Source organism: Podospora anserina, chromosome 4 (genome assembly GCF_000226545.1).
Source record: "Podospora anserina S mat+ genomic DNA chromosome 4, supercontig 4".
Classification (NCBI taxonomy): Eukaryota; Fungi; Ascomycota; class Sordariomycetes; order Sordariales; family Podosporaceae; genus Podospora; species Podospora anserina.
The window spans coordinates 1,940,803-1,964,392 of record NW_001914850.1 but is presented as its reverse complement, the minus strand read 5'-3'; the positions used below and the strand labels follow the sequence as shown (position 1 = coordinate 1,964,392).

The following is a 23,590-nucleotide window of genomic DNA, read 5'->3' as shown; positions in this document are numbered from 1 at the left end:
TTAATTCTCGACCCCCCCAGTCCGTTCTTGGCCGAACCGTTCACCAAACCCAATCGGACCACTGGTGATACACACAGGGCCATTGTTTTTTTCTTTTCAGTGATCCAGTTGCTCGGGATGTGGCCTCGACACCTCACTTTAACTTCGCCCGTGGCTGGCCTATGGGACGGGTGGCGCATCACGCCCGGGAATTCCGCGTGGTTTTGTTGTGAGCAATCACCGTTTCCTCCTGCGCTTCTTCCAAGTCTTCCATTCAATTCCTGTTCTTCTGCCCTCCTTGGCCGCGGCCCATCATCACCACGGTACCTACCCTGCTGATGTACCAATCCAGCCCCATAACACGGAAACCCCCGCGTCCTGATTGACGACCGACCTCATTTTCCTTTCTTGTGTTTGCTTGCTCTGAAGCCCTTTGATGCCTCTGCCCGACTCGAGATCGGCCACGCCTTCGCAGCGGAGCACCCCCGGCAGCTTAAGAAACACACTTTTGCTCAGTCGTACGCCACCGCTTCATTCTTCCCCTCTTTCACGTCATAGCACCTCGAGTACGCCATCGACATCATTCAATCGCACGTATGGCCGCCAGACGCCCCAAGAAGAGCCGCAAGTACTTTCGAGAGCAGGTCTCAGCCGGTCGTGGGAACTGAGCCGGCCCGGATCTAGAATGACTCGGCCGTCCACGGCCATGACATCAAGGTCATACATCACCACATCACCCCGGCCATCGTCCACCATGGACGGCCGTATCTGTACAAAAAGCCCCAGACTATCTGTGCTCGAAAGGGCACAAGAAGCCAGGCGAGAAGAAGACGTACTCCTCATCCGGGCAGCGAGGAGGGAGAGCCTTGCCCACAAACTAGCGCCTGGCAGGACTACTGCCGATGGGTTCTGGGCCCTCACCGTGGAACACCCCCAAAGATATACGGCCGCCCCAAGGAGGCTTCCCGGCCAGGACACCTCAAGTTGGACTATTCGACCGCAGCACGCAGGATACCAGTCCTTCGACGTGGATGTGCTTGCTACTATCCTGGAGGAAAAGCATAACATGGACCCCGAAAGAGCGTCACGCGCCATGAGGATATGGGATGCTGTCATCAAGTGTCTAGACGAGATATCATCTTCGCTGGATGCGAGTACAAGGCACTTGACGTGTGACCCGACCAAGGGCATGGATGGTGAGGTACCTACAGAACTTCACTCTCCCTCATCACCGGCGAGACCCAGCGTTCGGGACCTACTCTCTGAACACCAAGACCTTTCAGAGCCAGCTGAAGACACAGCCGGACACAGATACCCCTGCCCATTTAGGAAGCGGAATCCAGTGAGGTTCAACATCCGGGAGCACGAGAGTTGTGCCAAGGCTCCCTTCTCGTTCACCGAATTAAGGTCAGCACTCAAGCAAACTTACTCTTTACCTAGATTCTGTCATGTGCTGACATCTGGGCAGACACCACCTCGCTTCTCACCACAAGCAAACATTTAGGCCTCGCCAATGCCATCGCTGCAAGGTGCAATTTGACAGTGACATGGCTTTGCTGGAGCACCTCATGCTTCCCAAAGACCGGATATGTGATGTCGACTCATCCAAAAATCTCTATGACCAGGAAGATGGCATCTCTCCAGACGTTGAGAAGGCGCTGCATGACCCAAAACAGAGCAGTGATTCGTGGACGTGGGAGTCAATATGGAATCTGTTATTCCCGTGTGACACCGAGATTCCTGACTCAGGTTTGTTTCCTCACCACTGTTTGCCTGCGTGAAATGCTGACAACTGGTAGACTTTCATCCCATAGTCGAGCTTTTTGAAATCGATCATGCTTTTGACGCCGAAGAACAAACTCTGAAGAAGAATCTCCGCGACACACTTCGTCTTTTGTTACCACAAGCTGGCATCGACGACCAATACTGCGGTTTTTTATCAGGCCAGCTCGATCTTGTGTTCCAAGTACACAGAGCAAGTGTCATGAGACAGTGTCTAGAGCATTGTGGCTCGACCTCACAGTCAGCAGCGCCACCACTTTCGTCATCGTCGTCTGATTGCACTACAACCAGCACGGAGACAGATGGGAGTTCTTATTCCAGTGCTAGAAGAAGCTCGAAACGGCGCTCGGCGGGTTTGAGTCTTTTGTCACCCAAGTCTCTGAGCAGCACCGCTCGGATCAAGACATGGAAGACATTTGCTAGTACCGATGAGAAAGGCCGAGTTGTTGATAGCAAGGTAACCCCCATGACGGAGAGCTTTGGCACCACCACACGCGACCCAACTTCGAGAGAGAGCCTGGACTCTGCCATCGGGATGAGTGTCACCTGCTGTGATCTCTGCAACCAAGATCCTTGCCGCTGCCGAGAGGTCATCATGTCTTGTATCAATGCCTCACCAACTCGATTTGAAGAAGACCGTGTTGGATATTGGAAGATGAAGGAATTACAAGAACAGGAAGGACAGGAACTACAGCAACAGGTCAAGCGACAACCTGTCAGGGCATTGCGCCGAACTGGACATATAAATGGTCTGGCCAAAGACTTGCAGAATCGAGAGCCAGAGCGGGAACAAGACTATTGGCCACTAGGCAAGGAAGCCTTGGATGGAACAGATGTACAAGCTAAAGGTGGCAGTGATGGAGGGCGAGTCACGCCAATCGACAGAGTGAAAGATTGTGCTTCGGAGGGTGGTAATACCGAGCACTCTCCACAGAGCTTTAAGCAGAGAGTGTTGAGAGAGAGGCATTTCAGTTACGTCAGGGGGTCTTGAGGAGGTTCGAGGTGGGTCTAATCACATGTATGCATCTTAGCTGGAATAATTCGGAGAATTCTTGGAGACATCATAGCTTACGATTGGTGTTTTTGGGGAACGAGGGGGTGCAGATTGCGTTTCCAACAGGCCGGCCGGTCCACAATACTAGCATCCGGATACAATACTACTTGGAGGTTACAGCCGCGCCAATGGGAGGGCATAACTTGGTGGTTGGAAATGTGAAGAGCATTCAACGTCTGCTTTTTGACGTGTGGTATCCGGACGTAATTTCTCCGTCCGGTGTATTTACCGTGACCTGGCTATTGCTGGCTCGGCCATGGCAATGAAGCCTTATACCACCCGCCTCGAAGACATCATGTCGGACTCAAGGCATCAACCTCCCATCCGCAACCATGCACCTCCTCCGCCTTCTCCTCACAGCCTTGAGCCTGTTGCAGATAACCTCCGCAGCAATTTTCACCAACCCGCTCCGTGCCCGCGACGGTTCCGACCCCCATATCGTCCACCATGACGGCTTCTACTACCTCATGACGACAACGTGGACTGACCTCCGCCTCACTCGCGCCAAAACTCTCGAAGGCCTCAAGACGGGAGAGACAAAAGTCGTCTGGACCGACACCAACGCGGCACGGTGCTGCAACGTCTGGGCGCCGGAGCTGCACAGGGTTGATGGGGTGTGGTATATCTACTACACGGCTGGCAATCGGCAGAATCTCGACGGGCAGCGGTCTCATGTTGTGAGAGGGGGTGCACATCCGTGGGATGGTCAGTATTCCTATGCTGGACAGGTCACTCCTGACTGGGGGATCGACGGGACGGTGTTGACGATTGGAGGGAAAAATTATTTCATCTGGTCGTGTCTACCCCGCCCGCGATGGCAGAGTTTATGTATCGCGGCTATGACGTCGCCTACTAAGATTCCGGCAGGGTGGAAGCTCTTGTCCGAGCCGGAGCTGGCGTGGGAGAGGGTGGGTAGTCCGGTGAATGAGGGGGCTACGGCGTTGTATAACGGGACGAGGGTGTGGGTGGGTTACAGTGGGAGCTATTGCTGGACGGATAGTTACCAACTGGGGTTGTTGAGGTATAAGGGGACGGGGGACCCGACGGAGAAGGGGAATTGGGAGAAGGGGAGGGAGCCAGTTTTTAGTTCAAGTGAGGGGAATTGGGGAACTGGGCATAATGCGTGAGTGTCTTACCTTGCCCTTTTGCGAGTTATTCGGGTTGGGTTGGGGATGGAATGGGTGCTCATGATCAGGTGACAGGTTTTTTACGAGTCCGGATGGGAGGGAAACCTGGAATGTTTACCATGCTACGACGGTGAGGACGGGGAATTGTGATGGGAATCGGTATACGGCTGCGAAGAGGGTTGAGTGGAGGGCGGATGGGACGCCTGATCTGGGAAGAGCAGAGAGGACAGGGACCAGGTTGCTTGGGCCTTCGGGGGAGTGAGGATGGGCATTTACCCCTTGTGGAGGAGAGATCGGGATTGAACTTGTAGTTGGTGTGGCTTTACCAATGGTGCGCAGAGTCGTGTGCCGCCTACACCTTCTCACATAGGTATCTGCCCACAAGACTTTCACAAATACAACCAACAAAGCAAGGGTACCTACTTAGGTACAATAGGCCCGTTTATTATCCATTATGGTGCGCCATTCTACTTACCTTTTCATGAATCGACAACCCAAGGACGCCGGGGGCACCGGGATATTCCCAATCTACGACTAAGCCATCGTATCCAGCCAGACCGTGAGCATCGTGGGATATTAATGATGGTAATGGATCGACTCACCGTAGTATTTCATGAAGTGAATGACATTGTTTGCAAACATTCGACGCTTAGCAGGGTCCGCTGCGATTTCTCCCAACAGCGACCAGGCCCGCAGGTGTAGTCATGTTTGCCGCCGTCCTAAGCTCGAAGTTTTGTTTGTGCCAACATCCAACGTATTTGGTGGCTGACCTCCAAATCAGCAGACTTGAGTCATTGCCGGACTGGAAGAGGATTGAGTAGAAGGTGGTCCCGTAAGATAAGATGCAGCACGCAGTGATGACGATGAGGATGGCCCAGTGTTTGGCCCCTATGACGAAGTATTCGAGAGGAATCCTGACAACAAATGTGTCATGTCTGTCCTGTCGTTTTCCTAATCGCACCATGTCAACCCCGGAGACGTCCATGCAGTGCTTGTACTTGTTAGGTAGTCGTCCCATCTGGCCACAAGCAGCCCGGTTATCGGCTAGAATGTCTCGTATGGATGGACAGACCTGATTCACATACAGCAAGCCTCGCTTGAATTCGAACATGACACTGTAATGTCCTTCATTTCAACCCGCTGCACCTTTAGCCATGATTGTGGTCCGAGCGTGGTGGTCAGCGTGAGACAGGGCTGACAACTTTGTCAACCAATGTCTAATCTACCGGTGCGCGTCCATCCTTCCCCTGATCTTCTGCAAAAAAGTGTGCCACGCTTGACCTTGCTGCTGTGACACACTCGGTCAGGAAACGCGCGCAGATTCACTGTATGCAAGGGACGTGACGCTTGATATGCTGACCTACTTCTTAGAATATCCATTGAGAATCATTGGCCCCTCAAATGACAATACATTTGGCAGCCTCTTGCCCGCTTGAGTCAATGTCAAACTTCAAGCTGGTGCAAACGACTAGACGCCATGGCCACTCTCATCCTCCTGGTTCCATGCTCTTACATATGGTAGCATGGGCTCAGCAGTTGAACGGAACTTAATATGAACATCGAATACCCAGGCCTGACGCAAAGGTGTAAGCAGGTTTGAACACCATCGTGACCTGCCCGCTGTTTCTTGCCAGACGGGCGTTGAGGCACCCCAGTCCTTCCCAGATCCTGTGATTGCCATCCTCAAAGGTTGAGCATTTCAACAGCAACAGTATTCTAGACACGGAGGCCGTCAAGGCCCTTTGTGTATCGAGCTGTCTGACCCACTCAATAATGCCCGGGAAAAGATTGTCGCCGGGTGCAATGCGCCTGGTGATGTGGTAGAGTTGATACGGGCAGGCACTCCAGTTGAACAACGCCTTGGGTTATGACGAAGGACTGGCGAACCAGTTCCAGTCGTTGACATCGAGCTGCAGCGCCTAGGGCAAGTACAGCTTCAGCGTCCCTTCAGCAGCAACAAATGTTGGCACAGGCTCGACAACTACCACGCCCTCCAGCCCCAAACCCACCTGTGCATCAAAGTACTCGCTCAAGTCCACGGACTTTGTCTGTCATTCAGTTGCGAAGAGGTTGAGCGTATCGATGTACGACCCTATCGTTGCGAACGGTATCGATCTTTACTGTCAGAACTTCAGGGCATTGTCTTCTGCCAATGTCACAATTTGTGTCCCCCCAAAGTGCCAGACATATGCCTGGAGAGGTGAAGACTCTTGTGAGAGTTTTCTAATCAACCGGCCAGGCATCACCATTACCTAGTGTCTGGCATGGAATCCTATGTTCAGTCCATTTTGCAAGGATACTGCAAGGTTTGTAGGCTATGAAATCTGTTTCAGGTAAGGGGAGTTCCGTTCTTTCTTTCATGATCTGTTTCTGATCTGAGCTGATCTGTTCACGGCAGCGACCCCGGCGGAAGCTTTGAGACAAACACCACAGCCACCCTAGACCCAGGCGCTTCACACACGACACCTGTTCCTGTCCCTACCAATGCCATACCTGGGTCTAAGCCGTGTGGGAAATGGCACAGCATCTCCCCAGGTGACGAGTGTGGCAAGGTGGCTCTGGCGAATGGCATAACCCTGGAGGACTTTTACTACCTTAATCCGAAGCTCAATACCAAATGCACTAATCTGCTTCTGGATATTGCCTACTGTGTAGCTGCCGTGGGAGATATCAGCACATACTCTGACTACCCGACTCCAATCAGGAACGATTTAGACTCTCCCTTATTTTCTGTGTCTACTTCCATTAGCAGGGTTAGCCGTTGCTAGGACAACGGCTGCCAAATGTATCTGCGAGATGCATTTTGGACAGATCTTTTGTAAAGCGACGAAGGGGTTATGAAGCTAACATTGGGAATCGACACAGTGGGTAGTGACTGCGGAAATGTGTGGTTGGGGTATGCGTATTGCGTCCAAGTGTAGGAGTGCCGGAACAACCAACAGAATACCTAGATTGGATTGAATTGAGATAAGGAATCAATTGAAATCCAGATAAGAGTAATAGCATCTCAATTTAACTGGGCAAGATCAAGGTCAAGAGCCCTTGGAGCATTCACTCGTTGCCAGAATTTTCAGGTTCACTCGGACGACGCTGCCCTTCTCTCTCCCAAGCTATATAATTTTCCCACTGCAAACTTTTGCGTCTGCTTCTCTCTCTCCTCCGCACCATCGCAAGCAGCCACCAGGCCAGCCTCCCAGAATGCCCTAGCCTTCACTGTTTGTCGGATAGCGACATGGTACAGCTCGGCGCCCATCTCATTGAGAAGAACAAGGAGGGCTGGTGGATCGACGGTCTACGGCAGCTTCCACTGCCGACCATGCCACGACGTTCAGAAGCCTACCAAGCGACACTAGATCGGTTCTAGAAAAACCGACAAGACGAACTGGAAGACTACAAGCAGCTCCGGTCTGCCCATAGCAGCTGGAAATCATTGTACGACTTGGGAGGGGTGGACGTGGCCGTCTTGCAAGAGCGAAAGCTCGCTTACGAGCGCTGCGCGACCACTTGGGAAACGCGGCAAATGAAGGCGAGAGAGCTCCCCAAATCACACCATGTGCTGTCTCAGGCCATTGCGACGGAGGCCTCTCTCATGGACAAGATTGCGGAAAAGCTCAAATGCTACGAGTGGCAGACCCGGTCGCAAGGTTGGGCCTTGGACTACCAGAAGGAGCTTTGGAGTCATCGGATCAAGTCAACGCTGGAGCTCAACAACATTTGTGATGAGGAGGATGAGCCCAACAGGCGTCAGAGGGGGGATGAGTTGGAGCGGGAGCGCCAAGCTTTGGAGAATAAGAGGATCCAGGCCGCAAGGGAACTTATTTGGAGGGAGGAGGTTGCAGAAGCGGAGAGAAAATTTATGGAGATGTTTGATGCCGAGAGAGAGCGAGGGGAGACTGAGGAGGCTATGAGACAGAATCAGGCGGCTGCTGAGGCCCAAAGGCAACAACAGGAGGCGCTTGAGGCCCAAAGGCAGCGGGATGAGGCTGTTGGGGCCCAGAGGAAGCGAGAGGAGGCTATGAGACAACAGCAGTTGGCTGCCGAGGCACAAAGGAAGCGAAATTAAGCTGCCATCATCGCGAAAGAACGTGAGACGGCTGCTAAACACCAGAAAGCCGCTGAGGAGGAGGCAGCGGACACTGAGAGAAGACGGCAAGAAGCTATACGAGCTGACGAAGACCGACAAAGAAACGTCGAGGAGAGCAGGAAAGTAGCCCTCCAAGCGCAACAGGAGGAACAGCAACGTCAAAGGGAGAGACAGGCCACCTATTATTCTCAAGTGGTTCATCAAAGCTCATCAAACCACGAGACGGCAGATGACGTTGGTATCAATGAGGCCCCATAGGGTGGCTCTTCAAACGCCGAAGGAGCGACAGCAACAGAATGCGGCGAGGCAGGGCAACCTGGATTCTCAACAGGGCCATCAAAGGTTACCACACCGAAGTAATGAGGCGGAAACCGACGCCGGCGCCGAGGGACAGGCTCCGAAACCCCGCATTGGAGGATCGACCAACCGAGCCAACGCCGATGCCAGACCCCGATCCGCCAACGGAAAAGCTCCGAGTCCGTTACCTGAAAACGAGCCCGCAAAGCGAAGTCGACAGGATGGTCCTCATTCATCTTTCAGAGGAATGGAGGTTGCCGGAGGCCAGGTTGCCGCTAAGCTGGTCCTCGACGAAGCTCTTAGCCGACATACAGCGTTTGGACAGCCCCTCATGCCTGGGATGGACTTCAACAGGGAGTCGGTTGAGTTATACTCTCAACAGCTCGTCGAACATGTTGTGTCCAACTTCGATAACCAGCAGCATCTAGATAACGAAGAGAGGGCGTTTACCTGGGGTTCAATCCAATCCCTCATGGATCTCGCTTTGCGTGAAGCCCGGGTCCAAGGGACCATGTTGACACTTCTTTTGCAGCGTGGACCATTGAACGCTCCACACAATGTCCATGAAATCGGCAAGATCTCAACTCAGATGCACAAGACGCATTCACAGGCCATGAAGAAATTTAAAGCTTGGCAGTACGACCTTCCATTTCCTATTTCCGGACCAAGCGCCCAGTCTTCTGGAGCTACTATGTCGCAATCGTCCACAGTTGCAGAATCTCAGATGCGAGCAGCGACTCTGATGTCATCTCCCGCCTCTTCTGCGTCGGTCAATAACCCCATTGGATCGGGCTCACAACCGTCAGCAGTTGCACCACCTCAGGCCCAGGCTATGCCTCGGATGTCATCTCGTGGCTCTTCAGTTGGACTACAGACCCTCACCGAGTTAGGCGCCGCATTGCCCACTCTTCAGGATGTCAACAACACAGCCTCCACCCGTCGGCAACAAGGCAAGGTTCAGAGCCCAGCGAGGCGATCAGCAACATATGCTCAGATGCAGGCATTTGTTCAGAACGGAGCACAGACCCAGCGCGGCCAGATGCAACCTGTCGAATCTAGAATGACAGTTAGGCAGGCGATGCCTCAAGGAAACAGCCTGATACAAGCTCCAAATGAACCTCGTCTGTCTACAGATAGCCAGGCGCATCAGCAGCCCGGCCCGTCCTTCAATAATGACACCAGCCCGAACATATGTCCGAACCAGCATTGACGGCTATACCCATGCTCAAGGATATGGGCCGGCGCAGGGACATGGCCAGACACGGGGATACACCCAGCGTTATGAATACGGTCAGGTTCAAGGCTCTTGCCACGCTCAGATTTATGGTCAAGCTCAGCCTCAGAGTTATGTTCAAGCTCAGCTTTGGAGACACGCTCAGTCTCAGCCGGAGGGTTACGGCCATACTCAACTTCGGGTATACGGACAGCCTCAAGCTCAAGGCTAGAGCCATACTCAAACTCAACGCTACGGCCACAATCAAACTCGAGGCTACGGCCATAGTCAACCTCAGTGATACGGTCAGAGTCAAGCTCAAGGCTGCGGTCAAACTCAAGCTTCACTTCCCGGAGGAAGGCCGGTCTAGGGAGCCGTTTAAAACCATCCGACTAAACTTTCCGGGATGGAAACTTCAAGCCACTCGAAGGATTTAAGTGGCTAAGATCCACTTCAAAGGCTCATTTTTTGACGAGCGGCTCATACGGGGTGGTACACAGAGGGTATCAAGGCCCTCGAAGAGAGCCACCATAGGTAGCGTTGGCCATACTGAAGGTCTGATATATTGTAAATGGCTAATTTCCTGTCGATTGGACCTGCTTGTACGCCTCTATGGTTGGCCGTTTGATTGATATACGTGCTGGTAAAATAATCTATAGAAGACGGCCGGGTGATATTTGGAAGTTACCCCCTGATTGGGCACCTGCGAGCCGGTTGTGGGCTGTTCGTTGTAGAATGAACGGCTCGTTAAAATAAACCGCAGACCTGGCCGTGCGCGGCTGGCTCTATAAACCAATGCCTTTTTCCAACCAAAGTTTCCTTCCTTATCTTATATAGGCCGTACGCCGAACGGCTCCCTGGACCCCCTTTTTTCCGGTAAGCAGGCTACGGCTATACGCAACCTCAGGGCTCCGGCAACAGTAAAAGCTCAAGGCTACGGTCAAACTCAACCTCAAGGCTACGGCCACAATCGAGCCCAAGGCTACGGTCACCATCAACCTCAGGGATACAGTCAGACTCAGGGATACAGTCAGACCCGGGGACACGGTCAAGTGCAAAACCAAATGCATTCCCAGCTACAGAGTCACAGCCCAGCAACCAAAGCGGACTCCTCTTATCCAGCCCTCAACCCCAACGTCCAACCTGCACAGGGCAATCATACCCCTTCTCGAGTTGGCATGACCCAAGCCAGCAACGGTTTCCAACCCAACAATGGCGCCCAGCACCAACACCCACCATCCCAGCTCCAGCAGGCTATTTCGCCTCAAGGCGGCAACCCCCCCGCGCCCGCACCTGTTCTTACGGCTGCGAACAACAACTCTTGAAAAGCCTATTTCCGGTTCGATACCCAGGCTTGGTGGCGGATCCCTTCCGCCGCGCTGAGCACCCGGCATGTGAAACTGGGTGTCTCACAGGCGGGGAATTAAGAAGATAGTAGGAAGCTAGCGGAGTTTTTGCACGCGTGCAAAGAAAAAGGGCGGGTGATGGTGAATAACTTCACGTTTTGTGCGTAGAAGTCGTTGGTCGAAAACATGTGGATAAGGAATCACGCTGAGAGTGAGCCGGGGACGATGTGGCCGGTTATTGTTGGGATGGAGTTTTGAGGAGGTGTTTTGGTGAGGTGGTCAGATGAGGGACAGGAGGTGGTTGTGGGAATATCTTTAGGTGAAAAGTTTTAGTCTTGGGATGAAAAGAGAAGTTATGAGCGCGTGATTGTTATGTGGTGGATAACGGACTGGGTATGAAATGAGGAAGGAATGGTTGAGAGGGGTATTTGTTGATGTTGGTTTAACGTTGGGCTTGGATGGGGTGAGATGGACTGGGAGGATAGGATTCAGGGGTGAGACTTTAAGGGATGGGACGGTTCTTTCCCTGTACAATTGTGTAGAATTGATTTGGGGGGGGATAATTAACAGTCTTAACAGTGTGGTTCTTGTGCTTGGCTGAATGATTTTTCATATTCATGGGCTGGAGTATGCATACCTGGATCAGAATTCGTTTGCGTTGTGGAAATTCGACACAGAAATTGGAGAAGAAATGACAGCATGACCAACATTTTGGTCGGTAAAGAAGCTCTCAGCGAATATTGTTATCCCGGCTCCACTCCTCATCCGTATGACCATGAACCTCCTTGATGTACCTCGTGAAATCAGCCGACACCTCAATCGTATTTTTGACCCTGTCCCAATCCAGTATCTCCTGTTCGAAGATTGCGAGTTGACGAGCGGTGGTGAGAGCGTTGCGAATCTGACGACCGTTTAGCTCATACCCAGCCAGTTGATCCTTGTGGGCTTTCATGTCGCCAACATCGATTCTCTCGTCGTTGCCATCAAGCATGTTGATAAAGTTGAGCCAGATTTTGCGCCGACTAGGGGCGTCAAGAGGCAGGTAGCGGAGGGCGAGCTGGATACGGGACTTGAAGGCCTCGTCAAAGGTGCCGACGCGGTTGGATGTTAGAATGGGGACTCCGTCGTAGTATTCCAGTGTTCGGAGAAAGACTGCGTTGTGTTAGGACTGCGGGATACCACTCCAAGTTGTTAGACGCACCCGATACAAGACTATTGCGCTGCAGATCCTGGAGTGTACGCTCTTCTAAAAAGATATCGGCCTCGTCGAGAAGGAGAACTGTGTATGTGCTGTGTGAGTGGATTGCTAGTCTCCAGGAAGAGAAAGGCGGAGTCAACTGACCGCAGTTCCATATCTTCCCAAGGTGTAAAACGGAGTTGAGGTACTTCTCGACGGCATCTGGGTTTGTTCCAATGTCGCCGCAAGTAACGCTGTAAAGGGGCATCTCTGCCAACTCGGCAACCCTTGAGGTAGTCGACGTCAGAATACGCAATTTAATGTTGGTAAATCATTCGATAAATACCTCTCTATTGACCGGGGTTAGCGTTACCATTCATGTCATGAGGTTTGTTCCTTAGGATCTCATCGGCTGTTAGAGTCTTTCCAGTGCCAGGACCACCATGTAGAAGCATGATAAGCCCACTGCCTTTCCCTGCAATGATGTCGTCGTGTCCTCCTTTTAGCCCGATTTGAACACCTGAGCCTGAGTCTTTGAAAGACTGTCTCCTGACCATGACCAAGGCCTTGATGATGTTCTTCGTTCGTTTGGGAAGAACGAGCTGCTCAAAAGCAGCCTTATTCCAGCTGACCGGCTGGGTTTTGTCGACAAATAGGTGAACTAAATACGGGGATAATAAGCTAAGGTCATCGCATGAATACCAGGTACCTGCGCAGTGTGTTTAAGGCTTACTCCATTTCTTCTCCTTGAGGTAAAAGCCATGTATATTCTGGGGAAGAGAAATCATGTTCTCATCCAATAGCGATTCTGTGTGGGACTGTGTTTTAGGCCACTTGTCGAAGTTGGCGATGTCTTTATCTGAAAACGGGAAGGCGTCAGCATTCACATGAAATTTCGAATAGACTTGATAGTCAACCATGAACCTCGAATCATGAGGCTGTGTTTGTTAGTCAATAGTACACGAGTACCACAACGAGAGTTATCTTACAAAGACTCGTTCTTTCTTGAAAGTTGGGCCCTTCATACGAAACGAGTACCGGCTGTCGGAGATCCTAAAACTTCTTTCCGATAGCTGAAATCTGATCCAGGGTTGTTTGGGATGCAAAGCGACTCGGGTACACTGCCAGCTTCTCGATTCTGATCTCATCATAGGATGCCATATCCAATGTCAAGAGCTTGTCTCTGCGGAGAAGACTCTGGCCATCATAACCCCAGCTCCAACATTCCAAGCGGATAGTTGAGCCCTCAATTGGAACGCGTCTCAAGACATAAGCATTGGGCACAGGTCTCTCCGATGTGATGACAATGTCGTTTGGGCGGAAAAGCCACGGCAAGGTTTCCTGAGTGGCCATTCGCGAGAAAACAACTCGTCGCATTTCTTGTACATGGCGTCGGGATGAGTATCCATGTCATATACGAGTGTCTTGATTTAGCTTCCTTCGGCCGCACCGACCACACTTGCGCGTAATACCGTCCGGTGATAGAAAAGAAATCTGTTGGAATATTCTGAAGGGGCCGGGAAAGAGCGGGGGACGATTCGTAGTATTTCATCATGTATTCGAATTGTGTGACTTTATAGCCCTCAAGGTCCGGTGCAAACATGGAGTTCTGTTGGAGTATAGATTGCAGTTCTGGAGACACGACGGAAATTATCTCACGGAACAGTTTGCTCCTCGGTTTTGAAAAATCTCCAACGAGCGAGGATCTGCTACCCTTTTGGCAAAGTAATCGCGGTATACCACGAAGGCTGTCTCTGGAAGATCTCTCAGAAAATCGTCCAGGTCAGAGATGACCTCGTCGCCTTGCAGATGATATGTACTGCTCGCCAAGACCCGGCGGGGTTCATCCACGTAGATTCGGCGATGACAGCGATCGTGTCGATCAGAACACACAACGCGGTAAAGAACACAATATCCTCGATCATCTGGTGACTGAAGTTTAGAGCTTTTGCGACTCGGGGTATCAAGGGGGGTATAGTAACTGTCTTTGTCGCTCTGTTGAGTGCTAAAGGGTGAACGGCGCTCTTCATTATACGGTTCATGTTCCTGTTGGGTAGAAACAGCCTGGTCAGAATCATGTTAGCAATCTAATGAATCCATTCCATTGTTCCCTGAGTAGGTAGGTCGGTCGTGATTTCGTACAGTATCCCGGACTTTTCCTGAACTCCCTGAGGTGTCGTTTTGGGATATCTTCGACCGTCGAAGACCCAATCTGGCTCTGCTTGATTTGCAACTCTTGCCTAGCACTTCGACCGGAACTGCCAAATCTTACCTTACTGATGAACTGACAGCCCAAGAACAGCAGTCGGTATTAAAGGCCCATTCATTTCAATGCAAGACTTTGTCTCGACTCTCTCACGCCCGCAGTCAGTCTGAGTCTCGCAAAAACAGCAAGGCCTACGTTTGGCTTGAGCGGCTTTCCGGCAGGGTGGCTTACTACAGCACTGTGCCAGACGTCCTTTTGCAGCACAATCTCGAGTATGTCTCTCTGGTACGGGGGGCATTCAAGTTTCTTTTTGTCGTAAGCCTTTCTCTTCTGATTCCACGTCGTTCGGAGAGGTTCTTACACGAAGGCAGTCAGTCTTAAATCACGAAGAGATGGTGAAAAACATATGATCTCCCATATCCAACTGGGCCAAATTTTGAGTTTGTCTTTTATGGAGCGCCTACCCAACAGCGGGCAATGTCTTGCCTATTCCCGCTCTTTCTGGCTCCAAAGACAAGGCTCACATCCACCCGGACGAAGTGACAATATTCTACAAACCATCCAGAGTAAGAACAGCTCGAACTTCATGGTGATCCAGAAGAGCACCCGAGCTGAAGCCAAGGATATCCTCTTCCAATCAGTCGAATCCCTCCGCCGGGGCGGGTTCCCTGTGTTGTGGGTGCTTCGATACCCAGATCTACAACAATCCACCATCACTTCCATCGACGTAATCCGGATGTTACTTTACCAGGCTCTTGAGATCAACAGCTCTGCCATGAGCACACAGTATCCCATCACTATCGCGCAGCTGAAAGAGGCATCTACTCAGCAAGAGTGGCTGCTTCTCCTGAAGCGAGTTCTCCAGGGGTTTCCCACAGCTTACATCGTCGTCGACTCAGACGTTATGGAACATGTCATGGATCGAGACAAAATCGCAACAACAAATTTTTTGGTGGAGGCTGTCAAGGTTCTTGGCTCCGAAAAAGTTCGGGTTGTGGCCCCGTCCCATGTATTTGACTCCCAGCGGGCTACTCGGGATCTTGGGGACGAGGCGGTAGCTTCGTTGAAGACGGACAGTCCAGCGAAGCGCACCAATGTGGTGGTCCAGCGGAGGCGACACATGGCGAGAAAACAAAGACTGGCCTGAGTATAGATCCCTATGTAGGTGCTGTGATAAGTTCCCTCCACAAATCCCAAGACTTTTACACCTTGTATTCCCGAGCCTTTGCGAAAAGCATGAATCTACATACGTGATCCTCAATGGGCGGAGCCAACCGCCCAACATGAGAGGTTTGTCACGGAAAATCAACTTGGGCGCCCTCATTAGTGTGACTTGCGGCTGATTCGGAATCCGAAGCAGCCCCCATCCCTCAACAGCTTCAAAAGCCAGCAACCTGGAAATTTACCGGCAATTTTGCACCACGTCTCTTTCTCTTCCAAAGAAAATCCCCATTTGAATCTTTCCGCGAAGATGCCTACTGCAACCACGACACTACACCTACCGTCCGCCGAGGCACTCACCGCAGCAGCCTGCTACCTCCTACGTCTCACCCAGTTCTCAAGCCTCAGCATATCATGCTTCAGTGTTTGCTACCTCATCTGGATGCACAGCCACCACTTCTGCGCCTACTGGTCATGCAGCGACCCCGGTCAGGAAGCGGCGTCAGTTCCTTTGGGTGAAGTCATCTATGTCGTATCTGTACGCGTCCCACTACCCACCCCTCTCACTTCAGTACCTAACCCGGCATGATACCAGTGCGTCCTGATTGCCCTAGAATGGATCTACACCACTTCCTCATCCCTTCTCACCCTATCCAATGGAAAGAGGCCGGATGTCTTCACTCAGCTGTGCTCTACCTGGATGAGCGTCATGATTCTCGCCATCGGATTAGGGATTCTCACCTCCATTTCGACAGTGCGACAAACATGGCCATTTTGTAACGGGACAGGGGTCACACGGTTCAGTTCTCATTATCCCCCTGAGATCAACAGCTGCATCGTTACGCAGAGTGCGGTTACTACGGGGCTGATAACAATGTAAGGATTTGGCTCTTGGTTGAAGAGGAATGGCTGACAAGTCGAATAACAGGGTATGCTCGTTGCTGCTGGCCATGTTGGCTGTTTGGGAAGCCAAGAAGGATCTGAGGACTGGGCGGATACGCTTGCCGTTTTCCATTGGGCAGGATGAAGAACGTGTTGGTGGGCATGAAGGGGTGATGGGCAGTGACAATGAGGAAGGAGTCCCAATCTCTGAATAGTGGGGAATAACCTCGGTTTTGTTTGGCCATATCCGACAATACCTAACCGGAGTCCGACAGGGCAACGAATGTTTCTTCATTAAATGATACTAGAGCTCAATCATAAACATGGCCATCTGTCCGTTCATTTATACCGCCCGGGCCAAATGCCTGACAAGGAAATCATGCCCAAAGATCATTGTGTACTACTACAAACTAACCGAAGCTGTGTATTCCCAAACGAAAGTGGTATCATAACAATAAATCACATCATTACATCACGACAAAAAGGTCTCAAAACGTGCGAGAAGCGTCCCTTCCCCCGAGGCCAAACTCCCCCTGTGGGCCAGGCCGTCGATCCTGCTGCTGCGCTTGTTGCTCTCTCAGCTCTCTCGACCTAGACTTCTTCGGCACAGGCGGTGCGACTGATCCTTGAGACAGCTGGGACACTTGGTGGGAGCTGTGAGAAGGTGTGTAGCTTGCTTGTGAAAGACTTGAGACGTCCGAGGGGCCTCGCTGGTGAGAGTGGACCTCCCCTTTCAATGGCAAGCTTTGCGCCGAACCATTGGGGTTAACACCCGGTCCGAAGTCGAATGCTGGCAGCTGAAAGTCAGGTTGATCTACATAACCCGACGTTGGCTGCGACAGTGGACCTTGGCTTATAGGAGGTGTAGGACTCTGCGACTGCTGAAAGGCGGGACTTTGAAACCCGGGCATGGGAGACTGATGGCCAGGCTCAGGTGTTCCAAAGCCTTGAGGAGGACGAGGACTGGAGAATGATCTGTTTTGGCGAGAGTGGGTGCGGGTGTGGGAAGGGGAGTGGACTTGCGGTTGAGAAGGTCGGTGAATAGACTGAGTGGTGGTGCCGGTGCTGCTTCCATCCCTGCTGCGGCTTTGGCTGCGTCTTCCGCCGGCAGCTTCGATATCGATTGGTTTTGGGGGGTCCAAGTCTGGTTCACTGATTGCCACTCCTACCACGACGGACTTCTCAAGCTTGAATCCATGCCCGTTTTCGGGGTAGTCAGACCCACCACCATCGTACTGAACCACAGTGGGTGTGTTGTGCTTTTCAATATTCTTCTTGCGCCGGTTGGACAGTTGACGCCGAAGCGTGACGCGATCTGAGGATACCAGTCAGCCAGGGCCGCGCCGGAAGTGGTGTTACCAAACTTACCGCTAATGACTTGCATGAAGGTGAACAGAGTCAAGGATATCAGAAGGACAGGAACAAGCTGGCCAAAGGTGGAAGGATCGTTCTCAGCAATCCGGTCTGGAATCTCCTCATCGATGGGTTCCATCCTGAACTTGCGTTAGCTAGAAAGTGATCGAAGGAGGAGTAATGAACGTACCAGCCAGAGCCGTGAACCCAACGGCGAAGAGCAAACACATAGAGAGCCGATGTCACAACCGTCCAGGAAGAAACGGCAATACCTGCAATCAGATACAAGCCGAAGAGAATGTAGAAGAACCTCTTCCATCGGAAAAGGGGCCTGAGGTTGAGCTTGAACCAGGCAATAAACCTTGTTCTCCTGCCATTGTGATCCTGCCCACGACGTACAAGTCTGCCCACGCTCACCATGGCAGCCAGGAAGTAGAACAAGAACAGGATGATGAACTGCGTCCATCCATGAACCTGGCCGTTGAAGAATTCGTTCGCGGAGCTAACCTTGAAGGACTTGTCAAGCTCTGTGCCGAGCCTGATACCATCTGTCTGGAAGCAAGCGGCCGGTAGGAGCATGAAGCTGTGGGTCTCATTGTTTGCTGGAACTTGGGTTGGGAAGCCCAGGTCGGGCTCACCGCGGTTGGACAAAAGAATTCCAGTGATGACATAGACGAGCGAGGTGACGATGAGTCGGAGTCCTCCAACAAAGCGATGTTCCCAGTAGTTGCTGGACACGGTGACAGCCATCAGATGGGTGGCGCAGGTGACGAGGAGGATGTTGGAGACGACATTGTAGTGGTATGCTGAGACGGTGCAGGCCTTGGCATATCGGAGGGTGATGGCATATGCTCCGCCAGTAAAGATCTGTTGATCGCTACAGCTAATGACGAGCGCTTCGAGGATTTGCGATATACTGGCTTTGCGTTTACGGAGTGATTTCTCTCTGCGAAACTGTCAGCTTCTGGTTCCTCAATAACCCTATTGGCGAGTGTGAGCCAAGGTGGATTGACTGACTCTCTGGCTGTTCGTGACTTCCAATGGAGAACATTCTTGGAAAACCACCAGAACGTACTCGCTGAGGCTAGGCCTACGGATATCGTTGTCACAGCGAGGAAGGCCCCAAGTACCTGTGACAATGTCAGTTGAGCTTCATGATTTCTTGAATGGGTTAGAGAGGCCTTACGCCAATTCCGGCAATGTCAGGGTCACCCTCAATCTCGCCTTTCATGCTCCCTCCCAGGTGGTGGAAAGCATCGTTCGTGCCTGTGACATTGAAGGTGCAGTTGGGCTGGATGCCATAATGGGCAATGCAGGATCCGGTAGAGACATATGCGCCCATGGTCACGAATTTGCATGGCACAGTGGTGTCGTCAACTTGTGAGAGTTGAAGAGCAAAGCCTGTGGATCGCGTGTCAAAGTCCCAGGGGCCGGGTTATAGATGGTTTACCGACGAGACATGGCGGCCATGTTGAAGCGGTCCAGAGCCTTCTTGGGCATGTCTGTGTGTCTAGCGGCGCGGAATGCATAAGGTAATCCAGCAGAAAGTGGTGTCTTTTGATGCCAAACTTGGATGCCAGTTTGCCATGAGAAAATCGATTGGCTCTTTGGACCAACTCCGCCCCTCCCTCATGGCTCCTCACGGCCTTCTGGTGGCGGACCATCTGGCACAGCAAGGTTTCAAAAATGGGATTGGCTTGGTAAGGGATCAACTCTGCATGCAGACAGAGGGAGCTTGACCCAAGGGAGCAGCCAATGAGGATTTAGAGTGGTCGAAATATCTGCAGGGCGCAGGTTGTCAAACACTCCAACAAGCACCAAGTGGCACCCCTAAACTTGAGCTGTTGAGCGGGGTAGCGGCACAGGGCCCAGCTTGGGGGGGCGCGGGAGGCTTGTGGTAGTGGTAAAATCTATTCGAGATCAAGCCTTGTGATTTTTTGTTCCGAGATATGCATCTTGGTGTTTTTGGACCCCGTGGACGTTGCTGGAGTGTCTGCTGGAGCCTGTGCTGCCACACTTTTAGCTTGGGCAGCAAACCGATAAGTCTGGTCAGTGGGCCATTAATAAGAAAAGGTTGGAAGAATATTTCGATTGGTTCAGCGGTGAGGGCTATCGCGGCTGTCTCTCTGTTCCTCAATTGTCTGAGTTGTCAACTGGAACCGGGGAAGGGAGCGCGCCAAGCGAGAGATGTCCGTCCCAGCCACAAGGAACAGTTCCGAAGTTCTGGCTGCTCAGGCCCACATCCGATGCCGGACAACGAACCCAGCCCGGGTACCGTTGACAAGCCCTAATCGCACAGCGCCTGCACACCAAAAAGAAAACCCCTTGTGGTGTAGTTGGCTATCACGTTCGGCTGTAAATGTTGTTTATTGATACCGAAAGGTCACCGGCTCGATTCCGGTCGAGGGGACACATCCTTTTGCTTTATACCTGGGAAGGTCAGTCTTCTTTTTTCCATCAGTTTTAACGACATTTGGATGGTAAGCCGCGCACCGTGCACAATTGTGCTAGAATCAGATTTGTGAAAATTGTATGCACGGCACAAATGTTAAAGGCCAATTAGATATTCGAGAATTGTGCTGCAAATTTGATGATGATGGTGGGGTTTAAAAAAAGACACTTGCATCATGCAGCATGGCAGCGACCTCGACGCTACTAACTGTGGCTATGGACAAAGAGAGCAGGAATTGTTACGTCTATTCTCTATTCTCGAAGCTGAACGGTTCATTCATGTATCTCGCCATGTATAGCGTCTCGCATCCCTCGCCATAGGCGAGTAGGTAATTCACTTGACACCAAACCATCACTCAAAACCGCACTTCAACCCCTCCACAAAAGCCACAAGCTCCCTCCTCGCAGTCTCGTCCCTCCCCAGTACCGCCTCCTGCTGGAACCACTCCCCAAGCCTATCAAGACCGCATCGACATAACACAATCCCCGAGGATCCCCAAACCGGCCACCCCCTCCCCGTCGCTTCCCACTCCTTGACCCTTTCCTGAGACTGAGGACATTTCCCTGCGAAAATATCCACGCACCCGCCCTGCTCATGCTCCAGCCCAGGTAAACACGCCGGACAACCACCCCCCTGCTTCTGCCCAACACCCGCAGCATACGAGCACACCGCAATGGCAGCCATCAGCAAGGCCGGCGTAGCCAGCGGGTTAAGCTTATCCCTCCTGGCATTGGAATCAAACCCAAAAGGGTTCCGGCTCAGCAACTGGCATACTTCCGCGCAGGAGATAACACCCATCCTCGGACAGGGACTCCCCCTCCAGATCCCCAGCTTAGTGGCAACCTTCTCCGTGTCGACATCACGATGTTTGCCTGAGGGGGCGGCAGAGTGGATTCTCAAAAGGGGTAAGGGGGCGTGCATGGTGATCTTTGACATGTGGAATAACGTCCAGGTGATTTCTTCGATGACATCGTATTGGAAGACTTGTTGGGTTTGAGCTTCAAGCCGGGCACGCCACCGGTCGAGATGCGTGCGTGCGGCAAAGACGGGGGAGTTGGGGATGCTGAGGAGGGATATCTCCATGTCTGTTGCGAAGGCCGAGGCTTCCCATATTGGATTTCGGAGGGCGCAGAGGGTGAGGTGGTGGTCCATTGGGGAGAGGGGGATGCTGGGTGTGTAGGATGTTGGCGAGTACATGAACTCACGGTGGAAGCCGCTCAGCAGCGGTGGTGATTTGACACCGGGTTTTGGCTGTTGCTGGAGGCGATACTCGAGGTCGTCATTGTCTGTGGCTTCCCATATGAAGGGGGAGGCGAGGAAGGGGATGTAGAGCTCTTGGTAGCGAACTGTGGGGGGAATGTTTAGAAGGACGGATTGGTATGTGTCGAGACGGAACACCGTGAATGCCAGCCTGGAATCATTGTCAGAACATAACAGGGACTTTGAGGACGAGACTGGTTACCGATGAAGCTGCTCTTTGGCCAACCAAAAGGTAAACGGATCATCTTGAAGCCTTTCGGGAAGTGAATGGCTGCCATTGAAAATCCCAATGCAGCGACAACTTCGAATGAGAAGGGAAGTAAGGCCACCAGCCTTGCCGATTTCGTTATTCTATCACAAGTCAGCAACAAAACCTGAAAATGCTCGGCAGCTGAACATACAATGTTGTAAATGCTATATACCACCAACAACACCAGTCCTTGAAGCGTGTGTAAAGAAGGGGTGACGTTCTTTGAATAGCTGTTAGCTCAACCCAAGGGAGACACTAAAATGGGGAGACCATACCACCCGGGTAGCTGTCAGAGCCTCTTCATAGACGGCCGGAATCAAAGTCTTGTGTTCCTCTCTCCCAGTAATCCAGCTGCCAAGGGTTAGGATGGATCCTAACAGCAGATCAGACACGGTGCCAATGTTGAAGGTGGATACATGAAGAATGGGCCAATATTGATGTACTTCGGTGAAGAAGACCTCTAGGAGAAAATAAGTAGTTGCTTCATCAATATTTTGGAGCAGTACCCGGAGTGGTGTGCTGTTGAACTGTGAAGCATCGCTTGAGAGTGATGTAGGGGGCGTGAGAGGAGCCGAGGATGAGTGCTCTGGTTGATGCACAGCTTCATTTAGGCCCGGCGTCTCGAGATGCATGTCATGCCATTGTTCGTCAACATTATTACTCCCGTAATTGAACGTTCCATTGGACGAAGTGTTGTCAATGGCATGGGCTGGTGATGATTGTTCTGGTGGTGTCCTCGGCTCGAGAGATGGTCGCCCTTTGCGTACACATTCCAGCCCATGTCGGTCGCATTGACGGCAAGGTGTTCCATCGTCACACTTGAGCTTTTTGTCATGGCATTCATTGCAGGCGACGATCTTGGTGCTTGGGATGGTGTTTTTGGGGTGAAATTCCACATGACGTTTGAAGACATCGCTCCTGGCATATCTCCGGCCGCAAATATGACACTGATAATGCAATTGTGAGCTGTGTGACTTCGCATGTCGGGTCAGATGTTCTTTCCGGGTAAAGCTCTTGCGGCATCCCGGGGCGTTGCAGGCAAACCGAGTGGCTTTGGATAACGGTGATGCCGGTGGCTGGGCCTCCGACGCCTGGTTGGTCATGATCAGTGATGGATTGTAGTAACGGAAAGGTGGGATAGTTTCAAGTCGGGTGGGATAGTTTAAAACACTACGGAGGAGAAGGACAAGTAAAGTTGAATGAAGCTTTCCTCATCTAAGATGTGGTCAATGCAGTGATGACAAAGCCGCAGCGGAATGCCGGCTATGTGGCATGTGGCATGTGGAATGTGGGGATTCCGTTAAAAAGGATTCGTACTCGCGTTTCCATGCCAGATTGATGATAACAGTGCACTAGCTAGGTACCTAGCCACGTTATGCAAATGACTGTCACTCTAGAACACTGAACCAGGCCTCGAAAAAATATTTACTAGGCCTTGAAAGATAGTCAAATGGCCTATTGAGAGTCCTTGGAGTTAGGGTTAGCTGTGCCTTTAAGTTCCTTGCTACCCTTACAACTATCAGAATCCACACGCGATTACAATCTCAACAGCCCGGAGGGATTCGACGGCCTTCTTCTTTCAGGGGGATGTTTTCGCTTATGCTTTTGCCTGCATCAATAAACCAGACGCAGCTGCAAAGATGCGCTCCTTCAGTGGTACCTTGCGCTGGGATCCTTTTTATCTCGGCCATGTGGGATACAAAATTCTGTTGGTCCGTTAATTCCTCACTGTCACGTAATCGCCGGTATGTTTCTTCTTGTAAAACAACCGAGCCTACGGGATTGGTATCCTAGGTACCTACCTCAACTAATTAGCTGGGGCTGAATAAGCCATAATTCATCTGGATGAGCGTATGGGACGGAGGGATGATACCACTTTGCTGAAAGCTGCCCATTGCAATCTTTCTATAAAAGGGCGCAGTATCCTGCTGTTCAAGTCCTTTCTCCCAGCTCGATCGACTTGACCT

At 51.8% G+C, this 23,590-nt stretch overlaps 10 protein-coding genes across 10 annotated transcripts, besides 1 other annotated feature; 6 read left to right on the top strand and 4 right to left on the bottom strand.

The window, feature by feature from the left end:
• Positions 1 to 664: 664 nt before the first annotated feature.
• On the top strand, positions 665 to 1,760 carry PODANS_4_5570 (uncharacterized protein; the record flags this gene model as incomplete). The annotated part of the gene is made up of 2 exons (XM_001906261.1): positions 665 to 1,386; positions 1,448 to 1,760. 2 exons carry the CDS (start codon positions 665 to 667, stop codon positions 1,758 to 1,760), a joined length of 1,035 nt encoding a protein of 344 aa, XP_001906296.1.
• Positions 1,761 to 2,356: 596 nt separating this feature from the next.
• On the top strand, positions 2,357 to 2,752 carry PODANS_4_5580 (uncharacterized protein; the record flags this gene model as incomplete). The annotated part of the gene is made up of 1 exon (XM_001906260.1): positions 2,357 to 2,752. One exon carries the CDS (start codon positions 2,357 to 2,359, stop codon positions 2,750 to 2,752), a length of 396 nt encoding a protein of 131 aa, XP_001906295.1.
• A 395-nt stretch (positions 2,753 to 3,147) lies between these two features.
• PODANS_4_5590 (uncharacterized protein) lies at positions 3,148 to 4,204 on the top strand (the record flags this gene model as incomplete). Its single annotated transcript, XM_001906259.1, has 2 exons — positions 3,148 to 3,938; positions 4,018 to 4,204. 2 exons carry the CDS (start codon positions 3,148 to 3,150, stop codon positions 4,202 to 4,204), a joined length of 978 nt encoding a protein of 325 aa, XP_001906294.1.
• Positions 4,205 to 6,216: 2,012 nt separating this feature from the next.
• PODANS_4_5600 (uncharacterized protein) lies at positions 6,217 to 6,710 on the top strand (the record flags this gene model as incomplete). The annotated part of the gene is made up of 2 exons (XM_001906258.1): positions 6,217 to 6,275; positions 6,341 to 6,710. The coding sequence occupies 2 exons, from the start codon at positions 6,217 to 6,219 to the stop codon at positions 6,708 to 6,710; spliced, it is 429 nt and encodes a 142-aa protein (XP_001906293.1).
• A 464-nt stretch (positions 6,711 to 7,174) lies between these two features.
• On the top strand, positions 7,175 to 8,005 carry PODANS_4_5602 (uncharacterized protein; the record flags this gene model as incomplete). The annotated part of the gene is made up of 2 exons (XM_001906257.1): positions 7,175 to 7,299; positions 7,363 to 8,005. The coding sequence occupies 2 exons, from the start codon at positions 7,175 to 7,177 to the stop codon at positions 8,003 to 8,005; spliced, it is 768 nt and encodes a 255-aa protein (XP_001906292.1).
• A 250-nt stretch (positions 8,006 to 8,255) lies between these two features.
• Positions 8,256 to 9,973, top strand: PODANS_4_5604 (uncharacterized protein; the record flags this gene model as incomplete). The annotated part of the gene is made up of 2 exons (XM_001906256.1): positions 8,256 to 9,448; positions 9,571 to 9,973. 2 exons carry the CDS (start codon positions 8,256 to 8,258, stop codon positions 9,971 to 9,973), a joined length of 1,596 nt encoding a protein of 531 aa, XP_001906291.1.
• A 1,639-nt stretch (positions 9,974 to 11,612) lies between these two features.
• PODANS_4_5610 (uncharacterized protein) lies at positions 11,613 to 12,721 on the bottom strand (the record flags this gene model as incomplete). The annotated part of the gene is made up of 3 exons (XM_001906255.1): positions 11,613 to 11,960; positions 12,052 to 12,329; positions 12,433 to 12,721. Coding segments are annotated over 3 exons (915 nt in total), but the record flags the coding sequence as incomplete, so codon positions are not given.
• A 4,075-nt stretch (positions 12,722 to 16,796) lies between these two features.
• PODANS_4_5620 (uncharacterized protein) lies at positions 16,797 to 18,576 on the bottom strand (the record flags this gene model as incomplete). The annotated part of the gene is made up of 3 exons (XM_001906254.1): positions 16,797 to 17,623; positions 17,677 to 17,801; positions 17,852 to 18,576. Coding segments are annotated over 3 exons (1,677 nt in total), but the record flags the coding sequence as incomplete, so codon positions are not given.
• Positions 18,577 to 19,982: 1,406 nt separating this feature from the next.
• Positions 19,983 to 20,071, top strand: a tRNA (tRNA-Tyr).
• Positions 20,072 to 20,464: 393 nt separating this feature from the next.
• PODANS_4_5630 (uncharacterized protein) lies at positions 20,465 to 21,310 on the bottom strand (the record flags this gene model as incomplete). The annotated part of the gene is made up of 1 exon (XM_001906253.1): positions 20,465 to 21,310. The coding sequence occupies one exon, from the start codon at positions 21,308 to 21,310 to the stop codon at positions 20,465 to 20,467; it is 846 nt and encodes a 281-aa protein (XP_001906288.1).
• A 546-nt stretch (positions 21,311 to 21,856) lies between these two features.
• On the bottom strand, positions 21,857 to 22,726 carry PODANS_4_5640 (uncharacterized protein; the record flags this gene model as incomplete). Its single annotated transcript, XM_001906252.1, has 1 exon — positions 21,857 to 22,726. The coding sequence occupies one exon, from the start codon at positions 22,724 to 22,726 to the stop codon at positions 21,857 to 21,859; it is 870 nt and encodes a 289-aa protein (XP_001906287.1).
• Between the last annotated feature and the right edge of the window lie 864 nt (positions 22,727 to 23,590).